General features: G+C 39.9%; 1 protein-coding gene across 1 annotated transcript in view; it reads right to left on the bottom strand.

Moving 5' to 3' along the window:
• The window catches only part of CNTNAP5 (contactin associated protein family member 5), a 765,902-nt gene that overhangs the window by 342,897 nt on the left and 405,614 nt on the right, over positions 1–17,391 (bottom strand). Inside the window, exon 9 of the mRNA XM_046657745.1 lies at positions 2,482–2,631. Coding sequence (XP_046513701.1) covers positions 2,482–2,631 — 150 coding nt within the window. The remainder of the gene's footprint in view (positions 1–2,481; positions 2,632–17,391) is intronic.

Raw genomic sequence — 17,391 nt, forward strand, 5'->3', positions numbered from 1 at the left:
TAGGAATTTCTGTTCTGTCTTGAAACACTTCTAAATGCACAATTCAATTCTGAATTACACTTTCAAAGGAAATTATGCTCTAGGTAGCATAGTAATTGTCTGGTTAATTGTCTAGCAGAGTAATTGTCTGGTTAATTGTTAGCATTATCAGGCTTAGTTCCTGAGAAAGGTACACATAGGAGCGTAAGTGGAATTTTGAAGTGATCTGCAAAGCAAGTCCAAACGTGAAAGGAACTAAGGATTTAAACACACTCTGTTATAGAGCCGTAACAGCATACATGAAAGCTTAACACTATACCTTCGTAAAGGGTGTTCTTTTAAAAAATTCATCGCACTGATTTAGCAGAGCTTGAAAATAGGGCATATCTACTCCTCATTAAGACAGGTAGAGAGCTACGTAGCTATAGGAGTTTGTGCTCTTTGTAAACTCCACCCCGATGGTTTTAATAGGTTCAGAGCATATGGGAATGCAAGCCTGAAAAAGTGGCAATCACCCATAAATAATTGGGAATTATTTCAGCCATCTCTAACAGACAGTCACTGCTGGGCTGAAGCCCAGCAGCTGGTTAACAGCTCACAGACACCCTATAAAATGAAGAGAGATGCTACAACTTCTAATTGAAGCTGTAGAGAGAATTTATGTAAGTTGACTATTATTACTCAAACTCATTTTTCACCTTCCTTAAGTTTACAGTCTACGTGTGCGGCATTTGTTTAAACACTGTTCAAATCACAGATAAATCTCCACTTCCTAATCCCAGGGCCCCTGAAGATCCACATTTAACTTCAACTGGGGGAGGGGAGCCATTTTGCCTTGGAGGCATTTCAGATGCTTACTTACCATAATTAATTCAACATCATTTCCCCAGAAATAAACGCTACTGCTTTTCTCCCTCTGTTGATGAAACATGCATATGATGCACAATTACACAGTCTGTGAAAGATGGCTGTAGGGCCCCAAGTCCCTTCCTCTGTAGCCTTTGTGCTACATTTGCTAGCATCCCTCTGCTGTCACTCATGGGTCATGGAGGACACAGATTTGGGATTTAATCCTAGTTCTACTACTCACACAAATTATTTCATCTCAGTAAACACTCATCTTATTATCTGTGAAATGGGACGAATATTACCTACTTCACAAAGTTACTGCATGAATTACATGAGGTAAGACACATAAAACATTTACAGAAAATGGAAATGTTTCCTTTTTACAGGAATTTGTTATTCTTGCACATGTGGAGAGTTGGAGTGAAGGACAGAGGCCCTTCCTGAGGCCTTAAAATCAAACCATAGAGATATTGCTCCACACTGCTTCCCTCCTAGGACACCTCAATATGTATGCTGCATCTGTGCAAAGTCCTTTTTCGTATATCAAAGCTTAACCACATGTCATTGGTATGAGAGTAGTGATTTGTAAATTCTATTTAAGAGATTGTATCTTATCACTTTATACAATACTCCTCTTCAGTTTTCTTATGGAAAAAAAATTGGAAACTGTAAGCAGGGCCAGCCCATGCCCATATTCACAAAAGCTGAAGCCCATCTGTTCACTCCCTACAATGTAGGAAGCACTGTGCTGTACATTTAAACCTTGACCTCTCTGAATTCTCTTCCTTTCTGCATGTCCTTGATAAGGAATTTCAGGGACCATAAGTGTCAGATAGCTCAAGGTCAGACAGCTATTGAGATTTATTAATCTTTAGAAGTCATTTCTATAATACAAACAGCTGAAGAACAAATTAGATACTAATAGTTTTAATGAAAAAATATCTTGAAAAACTAAATAAAAATATGCATGCATATATAAAAATGAAGCAGATGCTTAATCATATGTTTTTCATCCTTACCAGTTTTCCCTTGTGTTTTTGTCATTGGAAAGATTTCCAAGATTCACCTAACACTGGAGAGGGCAGGATCTGTACTGGCTGCTCCTTATGGAGCCTCAAGATCATGGGCCTTAGTGGTCTTCCCCATTTTTAGCTGTCCCACTTCATGCGCATGGCCTCCAGGGATGTAGAAAGGGATGGATAGAGCATTAAGAAATCAACAGAAGACTGAGTATGCTGGCTATGCCTTCCCACCTGGATGTTTTCTTCTGCAGGGACTGCTGACTGCTGGTACACTTTCTCCAAGTTTTCAGCTGAGTTTCTCCTTCCGAATGTGATCACAGAGCTTGGCATGGCTACAAAAATTCTCCTTTGGACGTGTTATTTAACACCAACTGTCATAGCTAAAGTTCTTTTTTTCCTCAGCACTGACCCAGATAATTTATATTTGCACAGCTGTGAGAGAGTTTGCTTGTCATTATTTTTGGCTTGGGAGTGGGTGCCTGTGTATGTGTGTGTGTGTGAGTGTGTGTGTGTGTGTGTGTGTGTTGGGAGAACGGTCTAATTGACAAAGAAGGAATGTCACAGTGAAATAATTGTCCGCTGCATTCTCCCTCCCTCCTTTATTTTCAATCTCAAAAGCTGGGGAATTTACCTCCAAAGTAGTAGCTATTTCCAGAATAAATCTGCACCCTGCTGGTGTCCTGAGTTGGGAATGCTGCCTCGTTATCCAGAGTGAGAGTGATGCGGTTCCTTCTGGCGGTGATGCTAACTGAATGCCACAAACCATCATGCAAGTTGCCGCCTGCAAAGGAAACAGGAAAGTTAAGCTGAGGGATGATTGACTTGGGGAGGTTTGGAGAGAGCGGAGCTCCTCCTCCTCACCTGCTATCGCTCACGTGCATTCTCACAGAGGTCCCCCCCTCTTCATTTTGCTTAAGCTAAAGTCCTAGCTCCCTCACAAGAATCATCTTTCTTCCTCTTTTCACCCCTGAATTTTCTTCCTCTATTTTTTGGATGTGGCTGAACAAATTCTAACACGTTTTGTTTAAAAACAAAAGGGCAAAACACAAATTTGTATGTATACTACAATCAAAGGTAATTAGCATATTAATTGACCTACTGATATGTAAATGCAGAATGAAAAGTTAGGGGAAAAAATCTCAAAATGTTCCCAGTGATTTTCTCTCTGAGTGGTGAGGTTGCAGGCAATTTTAGTTTTCTCAGATTTTTCTACAAATGCTTATATTTCTTTTTTAGTAAAAAATAAACTATTTTATGAAAAACTAGAGAGACCTACAACTAAAATATGCAGCTATGTACTGGAGGGCTTTAGAGAAAATAAGAAAAAAATAAATAAAATAAACTATTTTTAAAGGCAAAAGTAGATGAGGAAAGCTAGATTCCAGTGACGTGCCAGGCAGAGGCAGGCTGCTGTTAGAGAGAGGTAACATACTAGCTCAATACCAGTCTTTTTCCTTAATTAACTATGTGATATTGGCTGAGTTACCCACCTTCACGGTGCTCTGCTTTCATCATCTGTGACTATCATCATTCCTACTCTGTATCGTTGCTCACGGGGTCAAACAAGATCCGGCAGGAAAGCTCTGAGGGCAGCAGGGAGCAGAATGGGTGTTTAGGAGGAGTTAATGCCTCTCTTGTTCTTTTGCTTGGATTTCTTTGGTGCACACTATGCTGCTGACCTGCCCTATTGAGGAAGCTGGATTGGGAATTAGTCATGAGTGTTTCAACAATTTCCTTCAAAAAGTTTATCATCTATTAAGTCTCTGTTGGTACAAAGTGCTTGCGGATGTCATTAACCAGTCCAGTCACAAAGATTTGTCTTTGATGAGAGCACAGAGCCACACACTTCTTCACTCATAGACTGCTGTGTGTTGAGTTGTGTTCCTCCTCTCATTGCCTAAGTTCCTTCCTCTGCACAATGGGGACAACGATGGTACTTGTAAGCTATTGTGAGAATTATACCAGTTAATAAAGTAGTGTATGTAGAACAGTTCATGCCACATCCTATGTAGAACACAATGTTAGCTAAAACAAATAGACAGAACAGCAACTACAAAATGGTCCCCTGCATTTGGGAGTAAGGCTATTAACATCACATGGTCTTTATCCTGGGGTAGTCCATAGCTGAGTGGAAGAAACATATGCAAAGAAGATTAAAATACTATCCTTTGAGCATTTCAGTATAATGGGATAGACAGAGGAGCAATAGCACTTGCAATTCCAGGTGAACAGTAATACACAAGCAGAGAAGAAAGAAGGTTTAACTAACTCCATGTGAAGATCCCTAAAGGGCTTCACAGAAGAGGCAATGATAGTTTGGGGAAGATTCAGAAAATGAGCAAGAGTTTGCCACTTATGGAGAAAAAGTTCCAAGAGACAGAGAACCTGTTGGAAGAAGCAAAGGTCTGGAATGTGAAGTAGGACAGAACAATAGGAAGGCAGGTGGGAAGAGGATCAGTCACCCAAGGGCCTCAAATGGCAGACTAAGGAAGGGATTTCAACAATGTCCTTTGACAAATGATTCAGACGGCATATTACCCAAGTCAATTCTATCAGAATCTCTGGAGAGGAAGCTCTAGGCATATGCATTTTAAAAAAGCTTCCTGGTGATTTTAACATGCAGCCAGGAATGAAAATCACCCCTTTGGAATACAGGAATCCATGAGGGGTCTTTAGCATGGGAATGACCTGGCTGGAGGTGCATATTCAAAGAACCTGGCAGCAGACTATAGTAGCTGAGAGCAGTGAGGCTGGAAGCGGAATTGGTAGGGCCTATTGCTTGCACGGTCCCCAGAAGATAGAATGATAAGGGTCTCAGCCAACGTAGTAACAAATAAAAATGGCAAGCAATAGGATATATTGGAGAATATGAGGAAGCCATTTGATGTAAACCTAATTCGGTCTGAACTTATCTTTCCAAAAGGGCCTGACAGAGGCTGTTAAGTGTGCATTCTATATTTGCTTTAGATATTCCCTATGGCAAGAACAAAGGCCCTTGAGATAAAGGTGCAACTTCCCTCCCTCTCCCAATGTTGGCATCCCTTAAGGATTAAGCATCTTTCCTTAGGCTAGGAACTGATTGCTGCACTCACCTGTGACCACCCAGCTTGAGACAAGAGGCTTGCCTCCTGCTATGCCCTCTGAGATAGCAGACCCACTACCTGCTGTGTCCATCAAGCGCTGTGCCGACAGGGCAATCTTGTGACTATTGTGGGAGGGACATTTCAATCATATGTGAAACGTCCTGTATGGGGGTATATAACCACTCTGTATACCTCACTTCTTTGGTGCCCTTTCTTCCTTCGGGAAGAAAAGCCCCAGGCCATGGTCCTCAGACTTCAGCTCAGAATAAACTCACTCAAATTTTCATTTATAGGTTGGTTATGGATTATTTTCATCGACAGTAGCAGCAGTGAAAATGGAGGGTAAGGGATGGATTAAGAGCTTTTTCTGAAGGTAAGAAATCAGACTTGGTAGAGCCTACTGGAGCAGTCCCTAAGAAAGCAGCTGGGAAGAAACCATTGAAAATCAGAGCCAAGGTCTGCGGAACTTCTCAGAACAGCTCCTGAAGAGCTCTGCCCCTGAGCCCTTGGATGGGTGCAGAAGCTGCCCAGGGAGAAGCAGCCCAGGGAGAAGCACAGCACCCCACTGGGGGCGCAGCCGCACTGCACAGAGGCAGCCATGCTCCATCTGCTCAGAACAGCCCAGGTGTAAGGAAGCCTCCTGCATCAGCCAGCTCCCTCACAGTGAGTCTTTGCTGCCGCCCTGAACATCTGCTCAGGATAGAGAGGAGAACCCAGAGGCTACTCAGCCTGGCGGCCCTACTTTCTCCCAGAGTCCAGGGTTTGGGTCCCCTACTGCTGCTGAAGTAGAGGCTATGTTAGGTGTTTCCTGGTGAAATATTTGACTTCTGTCAGAGGCATTTGGGGGGCATAGCCAGCTATATGGGTCTTTACTCCTTTAACTTTCATTTGCCTACTAAATTAAATACACCTGCATAAAGTATGAGACTGCATTTGCAGATATGCTATAGACTGTGTGGACTGGAAGGGAGTCAGTAAGCTAGTTCAACAGAGTGTAAATAACCCCTAAGGGCCCCGTGCCCTCCTCTGCATCAGAGATCCAGTAGGGAAGAAAGTACACATGGAGGCCACAAGGAGGGTCCCATCTGAATAGAGATGCATCATCTAGTCATTTTAAAGTGAAATTGGCCAGAAAGAAAAGGTCTGCTCAGTATGAGGCGGCCAGGCTGGAGCACCAGCTTGTGTTTCCTGATAAGGGTCCCATCTCCTCCTCACATCATTATCCATGTTTCTATCTTTAAAATAAACACTTAACTGAGTTTTGTTTGTTGTCTTTTTCTTTTCTTTCTTCCTTTTTGGTCAGCTTTTCCTTTTTATTTGATCTCTTCTGGTTTTTCCTACATGGTCCCTAGTCCCCACAGGGGGAGGTTGTGTGAAATCTCAGCTCTGTAGAGGAGAATTATTAGAACTTCAGTTCTTGACACTGACCACACAAAGGGATCACCTGGGAGCTTTTGAAAAGACAGGTCCCTGGGCCCCAGACCAGGTTAATTAAGGCATATTTCCAGGGGTGGCTGCAGGCCTTGGAAGTTTCAAAGATCCCTAGAGATTCAATTTCACAGCCTGGGTGGAGATACCTCCATCAGAGGTTTTAGGAGAAGAAGGAAAGAAGGGAGGAAAAACAACTAGCTTAGAGGAGCTGATCTGAGAATAGATTCCAAGGGAAGGAAAGTGGCACATTCTCCTAAAAACCTTGGCTTTCTACCTGAGCACTCCTGTCTACACCATTCTGTTAATGGACCTCACATAACACTGCTACAGGTTCTTCAAGGTTTACTTTGTAAAAACGCTCTTTTAAAGGGATAAGTTTAAGTGTTATTAGTTATTCGCAAATTAGGGAAAATCAATTCTATCATGTTGCTTTCCTCCCAAAAGTTCCCTGAGATAAATAGCTCTGATAACATAGCAGTTTTCATTTGGAAGAACTAAAAGCTATCCCTTTGAGACCATGAACATCTTGATAGGAAAAAACCTGGAGGGTAGAAAAACAGGGTATTTAGGGCCACTTTGAGGTGCTAGGCATTCATATGCCTTATAAGTCAAGGCTTAAAAGTTGGGATTTGGGTTCTGGAAAGATTGTTGGATGCTAACAATCATAAAATTTCTGAACTTTAAAGTGACGTCAATTAATATCTGCCATCTCCTAGACTGGCAAGGAATAAAAGCCAATTATACTCACTGTTAGTGGATACAGAGGGAAGCAGGTAATTTCATACATTGCTGATGGCAGCATAAGTTTGTACACTCTTTCCGGAAGGCAATATACCAATAAGCATCAAAAACCCTAAAGATGTTGGAGGAAGGAGGCGGAGCAAAATGGTGGGGTGAGATGACCCAGGACTCTCTCCCCTCCAAACTACAACCAAAGAATTGGAAAAACGGAATTTCAACCAATAACCCTAATGCCAGACCATCAGAAAACTACAGCAACAAGACGACGGAGAATGGAGAGGCTGCAGCTGGCCTTTGAGGAGCTGGAACAGGGTAAGAGAGAACTTTGCTCCCTCCCCTAGAGACTGGGATTGCTGCCACAGGTGAGGGAAGGAGCAGGGGAGAGGCCACATGACCGGGGTATCATCCAGGACTCCTGCTGCTGGTGCAGTGGAAATCTGCTGACCTGGGAAAGCTTCGGTGTGCGGGGACACCATCAAGCCAGGGCCCCAGGAGACCAGAGAATGAGAGCTGATCGGAATCCAGATTGGCACACTAGAGAAAGTACCCCTCCTCTTCCAACCCGCACTGGGTGTCACCATCTTGCCTGAAGGCAGAGGGCTCAGAACGCGTGGCTTTCGACCCCCATCTAGTGGCGACAGGCTATAACTGCAACCGGATACTACCATCGTGCAAAAACCTCTCCTCTACCATTAAGCAGTTTATAAAAGCCCCAGACCAGAAGGAAAACAATAAAAACACAGAATTAAGTCCTGAGGACTTGGAAATAGCTAAACTAAGTGAAAATGAGTTCAGAGTAGCCATCATCAAAAAACTCACTGAGGTAGAGGGAAAGATAGAGAAACAAGTCAACGAGTTCTGGAGTTACTTCACAAAAGAGATTGAAACTATAAAGAAGAATCAATCAGAAATACTAGAGATGAAAAATAAAATGGACCAGATAAAATAGAATACAGATTCCTTGAATGCCCATGTAGACACCATAGAGGAGAAAATTAGCATAATGGAAGATAGACAGGCTGAATGGCTCCAGACAGAGGAAGAAAGAGACCTAAGGATTAAAAGGAATGAGGAAAATATCAGGGAAATAGTGGATTCAATGAGGAGAACGAATTTAAGAATCATCAGAATTCCTGAGAACGTGAAAAAGGAAAATGGAGCAGAAAGTGTGCTTAATGAAATTATAGAAGAGAACTTCCAAAATCTAGGGATTGAGGGAGAAATGTGTGTGGAGGAAGCTTTCAGATCTCCTAGATTTGTCAATGTAAAAAGACCTACTGCAAGGCATATAGTAGCAAAAATGACAAAAAATAAAAGACAAAGAAAGAACACTCAGGGCAGCAAGACAGAAGAAAATAACCTACGAAAGAACTCCTATCAGACTTTCAGTGGATTTCTCTCCAGAAACCTTACAAGCTAGGAGAAAATGGAGTGACATATTCAAAATTTTAAAAGATAAAAATCTTCAGCCAAAAACACTCTATCCAGCAAAAATATCCTTGAGATATGAAGGAGAAATTAAATCTTTTCCAGACAAACAAAAGTTAAGGGTATTTATAACCAAAAGTCCTCCACTACAAGAAATCCTCAAGAAGGCTCTCATATCTGAAAAAAGAACAAAATGGAGAAAGAGGTCACAAACCACAGAGTAGGGAGACAGATAGATAGAACCAGAATAGGATAGCAAATATTCAACAGTAGCATTAGGACAGAGGGAAGGAAACCACCAAAGCAAAGATGATATTATCACTCTAACTGCAAACTCATAACACGAGTTGGAATAAGAGATGAAAATAATAATTTAGGAGGGGAAGAGCAAAGAGACTCAATCAGCCTAGGCCAAGTAAGTAAGAGACCACCAGAGAATAAACTATGTTATACACGAGATTCTAAATACAAACTTCAGGCTAGTCACTAAACTGAAAAACAGAACAGAGCCACAAAACATAAATAAGGAAAAATCTAAGAAACCCAGCATAAGAAATTGCAGAAGTCAATAGGTAGGCTAAAACACACAGGCTGAGAAACAAAGGTAACACAGGAAAACGAGATAACGAGCAACACAATGACAGCATTAAGCCCACATGCATCAAAATAATCACCCTCAATGTAAATGGATTGAACTCTCCAATAAAAAAGACACAGAGTGGTGAAATGGATTAAAGAACAAGATACAACAATTTGTTGCCTCCAGGAAACACACCTCAGCCCTAAGGACAAACACAGGCTCAGAGCGAAGGGGTGGGAGACAATACTTCAAGCTAATAGCAAACAAAAGAAAGCAGGCGTTGCAATACTTATATCACACAAAACAGATTTCAAAATAAGGCAGGTAAAGAGAGACACACAGGGACAATATACAATGATCAAAGGGCCACTTCATCAAGAAGAAATAACGCTTATAAATATCTATGCACCCAACACAGGAGCACCAAAGTTCATAAAGCAACTATTAACAGACCTGAAGGAAGATGTTAAAAACAACACAATAATAGTAGGGGACCTCAACACCCCACTCACATCAAGGGACAGATCATCCAGACAGAAAATCAACAAGGAAATAGTGGAGCTGAATGAAAAGCTAAAACAATTGGACTTAATAGACATATATAGAACACTTCATCCAAAAACAACAGAATACACATTCTTCTCAAGTGCACATGGAACATTCTCAAGGATAGACCATATGTTGGGAAACAAGGCAAGCCTCTACAAATTTAAAAAAAATTGAAATTATAACAAGCATCTTCTCCAATCATAATGCTATAAGGCTAGAAATTAATTACAAGAAAAAAGCTGAGAAAGGCACAAGAATGTGGAGACTAAACAATACGCTACTGAACAAGCAATGGATCATTGAAGAAATTAAAGAAGAAATTAAAGAAGAAATCAAAGAAGAAATAAAAAAATACCTGGAGACAAAGGAAAATGATAACATGCCATACCAACTCATATGGGATACAGCAAAAGTTGTATTAAGAGGAAAATTCATTGCAATACAGACACATCTTAACAAACAAGAAAAATCCCAAATAAACAATCTTAAACTATGCCTAAGCGAATTAGAGAAAGAAGAACAAACAAAGCCCAAAGTCAGCAGAAGGAGAGCAATAATAAAAATCAGAACAGAAATAAATGCTATTGAAACGAAAAAGGCGGTAGAAAGGATCAATGAAACAAAGAGCTGGTTCTTTGAGAAGATAAATAAAATTGACAAACCCCTAGCCAGACTTACAAAGAAAAAAAGGGAGAAAGCTCAAATAAACAAAATCAGAAATGAAAGAGGAGAAATAACAACAGACTCCGCAGAAGTACAACAGATTATAAGAGAATACTACGAAAAATTACATGCCAACAAAATGGATAACCTAGAGGAAACGGATAAATTCTTGGACTCCTACAATCTCCCAAAGCTCACTCAAGAAGAAGCAGACAATTTGAACAGACCACTCACAAGGAAAGAGATTGAAACAGCAATCAAAAACATCCCAAAGAATAAAACCCCAGGACCAGATGGCTTTCCTGGGGAATTCTACCAAACTTTCAGAGAGGATTTAATACCTATCCTTTTCAAGCTATTCCAAAAAATTAGGGAGGATGGAACACTTCCTAACACATTCTACGAGGCCAACATCACGCTGACACCAAAGCCTGACAAGGACACTACAAAAAAAGAGAACTATAGGCCAATATTGCTGATGAACATAGATGCAAAAATTCTAAACAAAATTTTGGCAACCAATATTCAGCAATTCATCGAAAGGATCATACATCATGATCCAGTGGGATTCATACCAGGGACACAGGGATGCTTCAACATCCACAAATCAATCAATGTGATACACCACATGAACAAACTGAGGAATAAAAAACACGTGATCATCTCAATAGATGCAGAGAAAGGATTTGACAAGATCCAACAGCTATTTATGATAAAAACTCTGAACAAAATGGGCATCGAAGGGAACAACCTCAACATAATAAAGGCCATATATGACAAACCCACAGCCAACATCATACTCAATGGGCAAAAATTGAGCTCCATCCCCCTGAAATCAGGAATGAGACAAGGATGCCCTCTATCACCACTCTTATTTAACATAGTACTGGAGGTTCTGGCCAGAGCAATGAGGCAAGAAAAAGGAATAAAAGGAATCCAAATAGGGAGGGAAGAAGTGAAACTCTCGCTGTTTGCAGACGACATGATCTTATATACAGAAAACCCCAAAGAATCCATTGGAAAACTCTTAGAAGTAATCAACAACTACAGCAAAGTTGCAGGGTATAAAATCAATTTGCATAAATCAGTAGCATTTCTATATTCTAATAATGAACTAACAGAAAAAGAACTCAAGAACACAATACCATTCACAATCGCTACGAAAAGAATAAAATACCTCGGGGTGAATTTAACTAAAGAAGTGAAAGACCTATGCAATGAAAATTACAAGGCCTTTCTGGGAGAATTGGATGACGACATAAGGAGATGGAAAGACATTCCATGTGCATGAATCAGAAGAATAAACATAGTCAAAATGTCCATTCTACCTAAAGCAATCTACAGATTCGATGCTATCCCAATCAGAATCCCAATGACACTGTTTACAGAATTAGAACAAAGAATCCTAAAATTGATATGGGGCAACAAAACCCTGAATTGCTAAAGCAATCCTGAGAAAAAAGAACAAAAGGGGAGGCATCACAATCCCTGACTTCAAAACATACTACAAAGCTACAGTAATCAAAACAGCATGGTACTGGCACAAAAACAGGTGCACAGATCAATGGAACAGAATTGAAAGCCCAGAAATAAAACCACACATCTATGGACAGCTTATCTTCAACAAAGGAGCTGAGGGCATACAATGGAGAAAAGAAAGTCTTTTCAACAAATGGTGCTGGGAAAAGTGAAAAAAATGAAAATTGACCATTCTTTCTCACCATTCACCAAAATAAACTCAAAATGGATCAAAGACCTAAAGGTGAGACCTGAAACTATAAGGCTTCGAGAAGGAAACGTAGGCAGTACACTCTTTGACATCAGTATTAAAAAGATTTTTTCTGACACCATGTCTTCTCAGAGAAGGGAAATAGTAGAAAGAATAAACAAATGGGACTTCATCAGATTAAAGAGCTTCTTCAAGGCAAATGAAAACAGGATTGAAACAAAAAAACAACCCAGTAACTGGGAAAAAATATTTGAAAGTCATATATCTGACAAAGGCTTAATATCCATAATATATAAAGAACTCACACAACTCAACAACAAAAAATCAAATAACCCGATCAAAAAATGGGCTGGAGACATGAACAGTCATTTCTCCAAAGAAGATATACAGATCACCAATAGGCACATGAAAAGATGTTCATCATCGCTGATCATCAGGGAAATGCAAATCAGAACTACACTAAGATATCACCTTACACCCATTAGAAGCACAAAAATATCTAGAAGTAATAGTAACAAATGTTGGAGAGCTTGTGGAGAAAAAGGAACCCTCACAAACTGCTGGTGGGAATGCAAACTGGTGCAGCCACTATGGAAAACAGTATGAGGATTCCTCAAAAAATTAAAAATAGAACTACCATACGACCCAGCTATCCCACTACTGGGTATCTACCCAAAGAGCTTGAAGTCAGCAATTCCAAAAGTCCTATGCACCCCAATGTTTATTGCATCATTATTTACAATAGCCAAGACGTGGAAGCAATCTAAGTGCCCATGAACAGATGAATGGATAAAGAAGATGTGGTATATATACACAATGGAATACTACTCAGCCATAAAACAGAACAAAATCATCCCATTTGCAACAACATGGATGGACCTTGAGGGAATTATGTTGAGCGAAATAAGCCAGTTAGAGAAGGACAATGTCTGTATGACTCCACTCATATGAGGAATTTAAAAATGTAGACAAAGAGAACAGATTTGTGGGTATCAGGGGAAAGGTGGGGTAGGGTGTGGGCACAAAGGGTGAAGTGGTGCACCTACAACACGACTGACAAACAATAATGTACAACTGAAATTTCACAAGATTGTAACCTATCATTAACTCAATAAAAAAAAAAAACCCTAAAGATGTCATACTTCATTTCCCATGAATTTTATTCTGAAGAATTAATTCTAAAATAGTAACAGAGTTGCACCCAAGGTTTATAGTGAAGAGAGTTCATAACACTATTATTTATAATAGCAAAAATTCACAACTACCAATATTTTCAATAATAATAGGTTAGCTAAATCAAATATGATATATTTAATAATATGGAATATAATGGAATCATTAAAAATCATAATGTTCAAGAATGACAGTGATATCCTATTAAGTAAAAAACTCTGACTAAATAGTATACGTAGCATGGTTCCCATTTTGTTAAAATTACTACAAAGAGAGAATACTAGAATGACATCGAATAACAGAATCATATTTTTGTTTTTTCTTATACAGAGTACTAGAATTTTCATAGTTTCAAAAAGAAAGTGTCCAACTTTTATAATTATTTTTTAAAACTAACAGTTTAAACTGAGACAAAGGGTAAGAAAAGTTTTCATTCTTTCCCAATTCTTGCCCTCATTGTCTGAAGCAGCTGCTCCCAGGTCCCAGAAATCAGCCTAAGGCATTAATATAAAAGGTCCCTTACAGAGAGGGTTACATACGCTGCTCTGTGCTTGCTCAGGAACCAAACCAAGACTTAAAAGGTTTCCTCCATTAGAAAAAAAAAAAAGGCAGTTTCCATCCTTTCAAATGAACTTTTGAAACACAGCCTAACTGGAAAAGTAGCTAGTAATACACGCACCCGGGACTGAATATCTACAAAGTGCCAGACACTTTAAATATATAATTCCTAATTCTCATGGTACTCCTGGAGGCCAAGTTTTAATGTCTTCATGTTATAGATGCTAAAACAGAAAGTCAGAGAGGCTGCCTAGGGTCATATGGCGGAGCCAGAATTCAGAGAGGTGTCAGGCTCCAGGGCCGAGCTGCCCCGCTCTCCACTCCAAACCACACCTGCCCAGCTCCAGGAATTGCTTTGATGGCCAATCACCTCTGCAAAGTTCTATTTTCTGCTATTGAATTCCACTTTGCTGTTATTTATTTACATTTTTGGAACAGCTTTATTGAGACAAAATTCACAAATCATACAATTCATCTATTTAAAAGGTATGATTCAATATTTTTACTACATTCAGAGAGTTAGGCAACCATCACCAGAATTAATTTTAAAATATTTCATAACTCCAAAAATAAATACTGTAACACGTAGCTATCATCTCTCGATTTCCTCATCCCCACCTCCAGCCCTAGTCAACCGGTAATCTACTTTCTGTCCCTATGAATTTGCCTATTCCGGACACTTCACATAAATGAAATCGTACACGATGTTCCCTTTTGAGACTGGCTTATTTTGCTTAGCACAACGTTTTCAAGGTTCATCCTACGTTGTAAATCGTACCAGTATTTTTTTTATAGCTGAATGATATTTCATTGTGTAGATATATCACATTTTGTTATCCACTCACCAGCTGCTGGACGTTTGGCTTGTTTCCACTTTGGAGAGTTATGAATGACGTTGCTACGAGCATTGTGTGCAAGTTTCTGAGGGGACCTAGGTTTTCAACTCCCTCAGTTGTATACCTCGTTGTGGAATTTCTGGGTCATATGGTAACTCCATCTTTAACATTTTGAAGGACGGTAAGAGTGTTCCCAAAGTGGCTGCACCAGTTTCTATTTTCACAAGGCAACTTCTTTTCTGACAGTACTGAGTTCAAACTTTGGTTCTGTCCTTTGGTGGATCTTATAGCTTCTAAGAAGAATTAAAGTACAATTCAACTTTTGTTTCTTAGAATGTCTAATTAGGCCTAACCCTGGAATTCTAGATAATTGTAACTATTTTGATTTTATTTTTGTAGATAAATAATATCACGGGACATCTAACATGTCTTTTTTGTACTTTTTGTAACGGAGAACTTCACAGAAGCTTACAGTTCACATTTGATGGGACTGAGACTCAAGGTGGTTAAGTAATATTCTAAAGGCTTAAACTTTTTTATGGGAGTAAATTTTTCCTGTAAAGCAGAGTTTCACAACTCTAGCAGTGGATATTTTGGACCAGATAATTATTTGTTGGGGGTGGGGTGTCTTTAGTGTGCCTCTTGTGTGGGATATTTAGTCACCCCTGAATCACTATATGCCAATATCATCTCCCCATTCCCAGCACCAAAAATGTTTCCAGACATTGTCCAAAGTCCCCTGGGAGGGGAGTGAGGGGATGGGAGGCTGGGATGGGCGGGAGTGGGGAATCTCTCTTGGTTGAGAAACACTGGATTAAAGAACAATTTTGCGGTTGCAGAGCCTTGGCGTTTTCTCTCTCTCTCTCTCTCTTACTCTGTCTCTCTCTCTCCGCTCCTCATTCTCAATCAAATTCCTAACAGATTTTTGCATTTCAGATTTCATCTTACTTCAGTGTTTCTCTTTATAGTTTGAAGACAGAACCTGTGAAACCGAGTGGCTGTCCCAGGACCTCTAAGCATCAGCCATTACAGCCACAAGAGTATGCACAGAGCTACAGCCCAGGCCTGAGCAGAGTCCCTGAATACTCTATTCCCAACCCTGGAAATAACTTACAGATTTCCTTGATGCCTTTATGTGCCCATTACCCCTTCTCAAGGCCCTGCCACTTATAATTTCTAGCAATTTAGACAGATTTCTTAATCTTTCTAAACCTGCTTTCTCATCTGTAAAATAGAGACAGAATTGCCTGGCTTGACTTTGGAAGTTCCTATGCTCTATCTTCCCTGGAAAACCCAATTCACCAATTTTTCCATATCCTGTCATACCTACTTTTACTTAATAGTTCAAAGGTAGTTTCAATTTTTGAGAGAACAAAGTGGGGAATATATAAATAATTGAATAAAACAGTCTTAAAATGTCAATCATATTGTAAAAGAGCATATTATAATTATTAGTACCATTAAGCTACAATTTAGATCCTGAGTTCTGTTTTTCTTGGATACTGCTTATCCATCAATTATCAAATTCTATTAACACTTCCTTACCTACAGAATTCTTCAAATTCTGTCTCCGACTTTTATTCTATCCTTTATCATTGCAACTGGGAATTTTTGTGATGGCTTCCCTATTTTTTCTAGCTTTGGACCTCTTTCTGGGACAGGACACCTTGCAAGATTGAAGTATCTAAAGAACAAAGTTATTATTGACCTCACAACAAAGATCCTTCCAGTGGGTCGTGGAGCCCAGAAAATGAAACTCAAACTGCTTTTCTTGACAATCTATGTCTTCTGCAATCAAGTCTCCAACTGTAGTCTCAATCCTATGCCCCAGTATTCCTTCACTAATTCCTACTCCAGTTAGGCTAGTGTATTCATTATTCTCCAGGTGAATACACTTAACTAATTGGTGCTTCCACTGCCAGCCTCTACTCCACCTGCATGTTTCCCTCCTCTTCTCCCACTATCTGAATTCATCTCCCTCTCCTCAAATGCCCCGTTCTTGTCCTAGCCCTTCCTCTCCTAAACTGGAGGGACAGGAAGCATACATTTTTTTGACTTTCTATCGCAGTTACCTGGCATAGTACAAGGCATATAAAAAGTGCTGAATGATTGAATGAACAAGTTAATAAACCAGGAAATGAATGAAGCAGGCTTTCCTTGACCAGACCACACATAGCAATTTCTCCTTCTGAATTCTTGTAACATCCACTGTCTGATCTATTCATTTACTTCTATTATTTACTGCCTTGTACTATTAATTAACGATTCATCTTTGTAAGTCTTATCTCCCCAATGAGATTACAAGTTCTTGGGGGTCAGGGTCTGAATCATGTTTTGGTATCCCCCTCAGCATCAACAGGGAAACATCCTGCCCTCTCCAAGTGCTTATTGATTGATTGAGCATCAGTCTAGCTGTAGCTCCACTGCCAAGTGTCAGCAGCAGAGCCCTCTTTGGCACTTGGGCCATAAATCACAGGTTAAAACTTTCCTTGTTGTTAAAGCCTGGCTCATGTGTCAAGGTAACCTGGATCCTTAAAACTCTTGGTCAGCATATGAGAGGAAAACATCTGGGCTTATCATCCACTAGAGTCATATAGGAAATACAACATGTTTGTGGTTGATGGTGAAGGTATTATTTCCATAGCATAGACTTGAATGTTCAGCTCAAACATCTACATGATAAAAATTAAGCTCAACTCCAGAGGTTTCTCTATCACCTTCAGAATACAGCCCAAACTCTGATGTCTTTGAGCAAAATGTTCCCTCATCT

The sequence above is a fragment of the Equus quagga genome, chromosome 4 (genome assembly GCF_021613505.1).
Source record: "Equus quagga isolate Etosha38 chromosome 4, UCLA_HA_Equagga_1.0, whole genome shotgun sequence".
In the NCBI taxonomy this organism is placed as follows: Eukaryota; Metazoa; Chordata; class Mammalia; order Perissodactyla; family Equidae; genus Equus; species Equus quagga.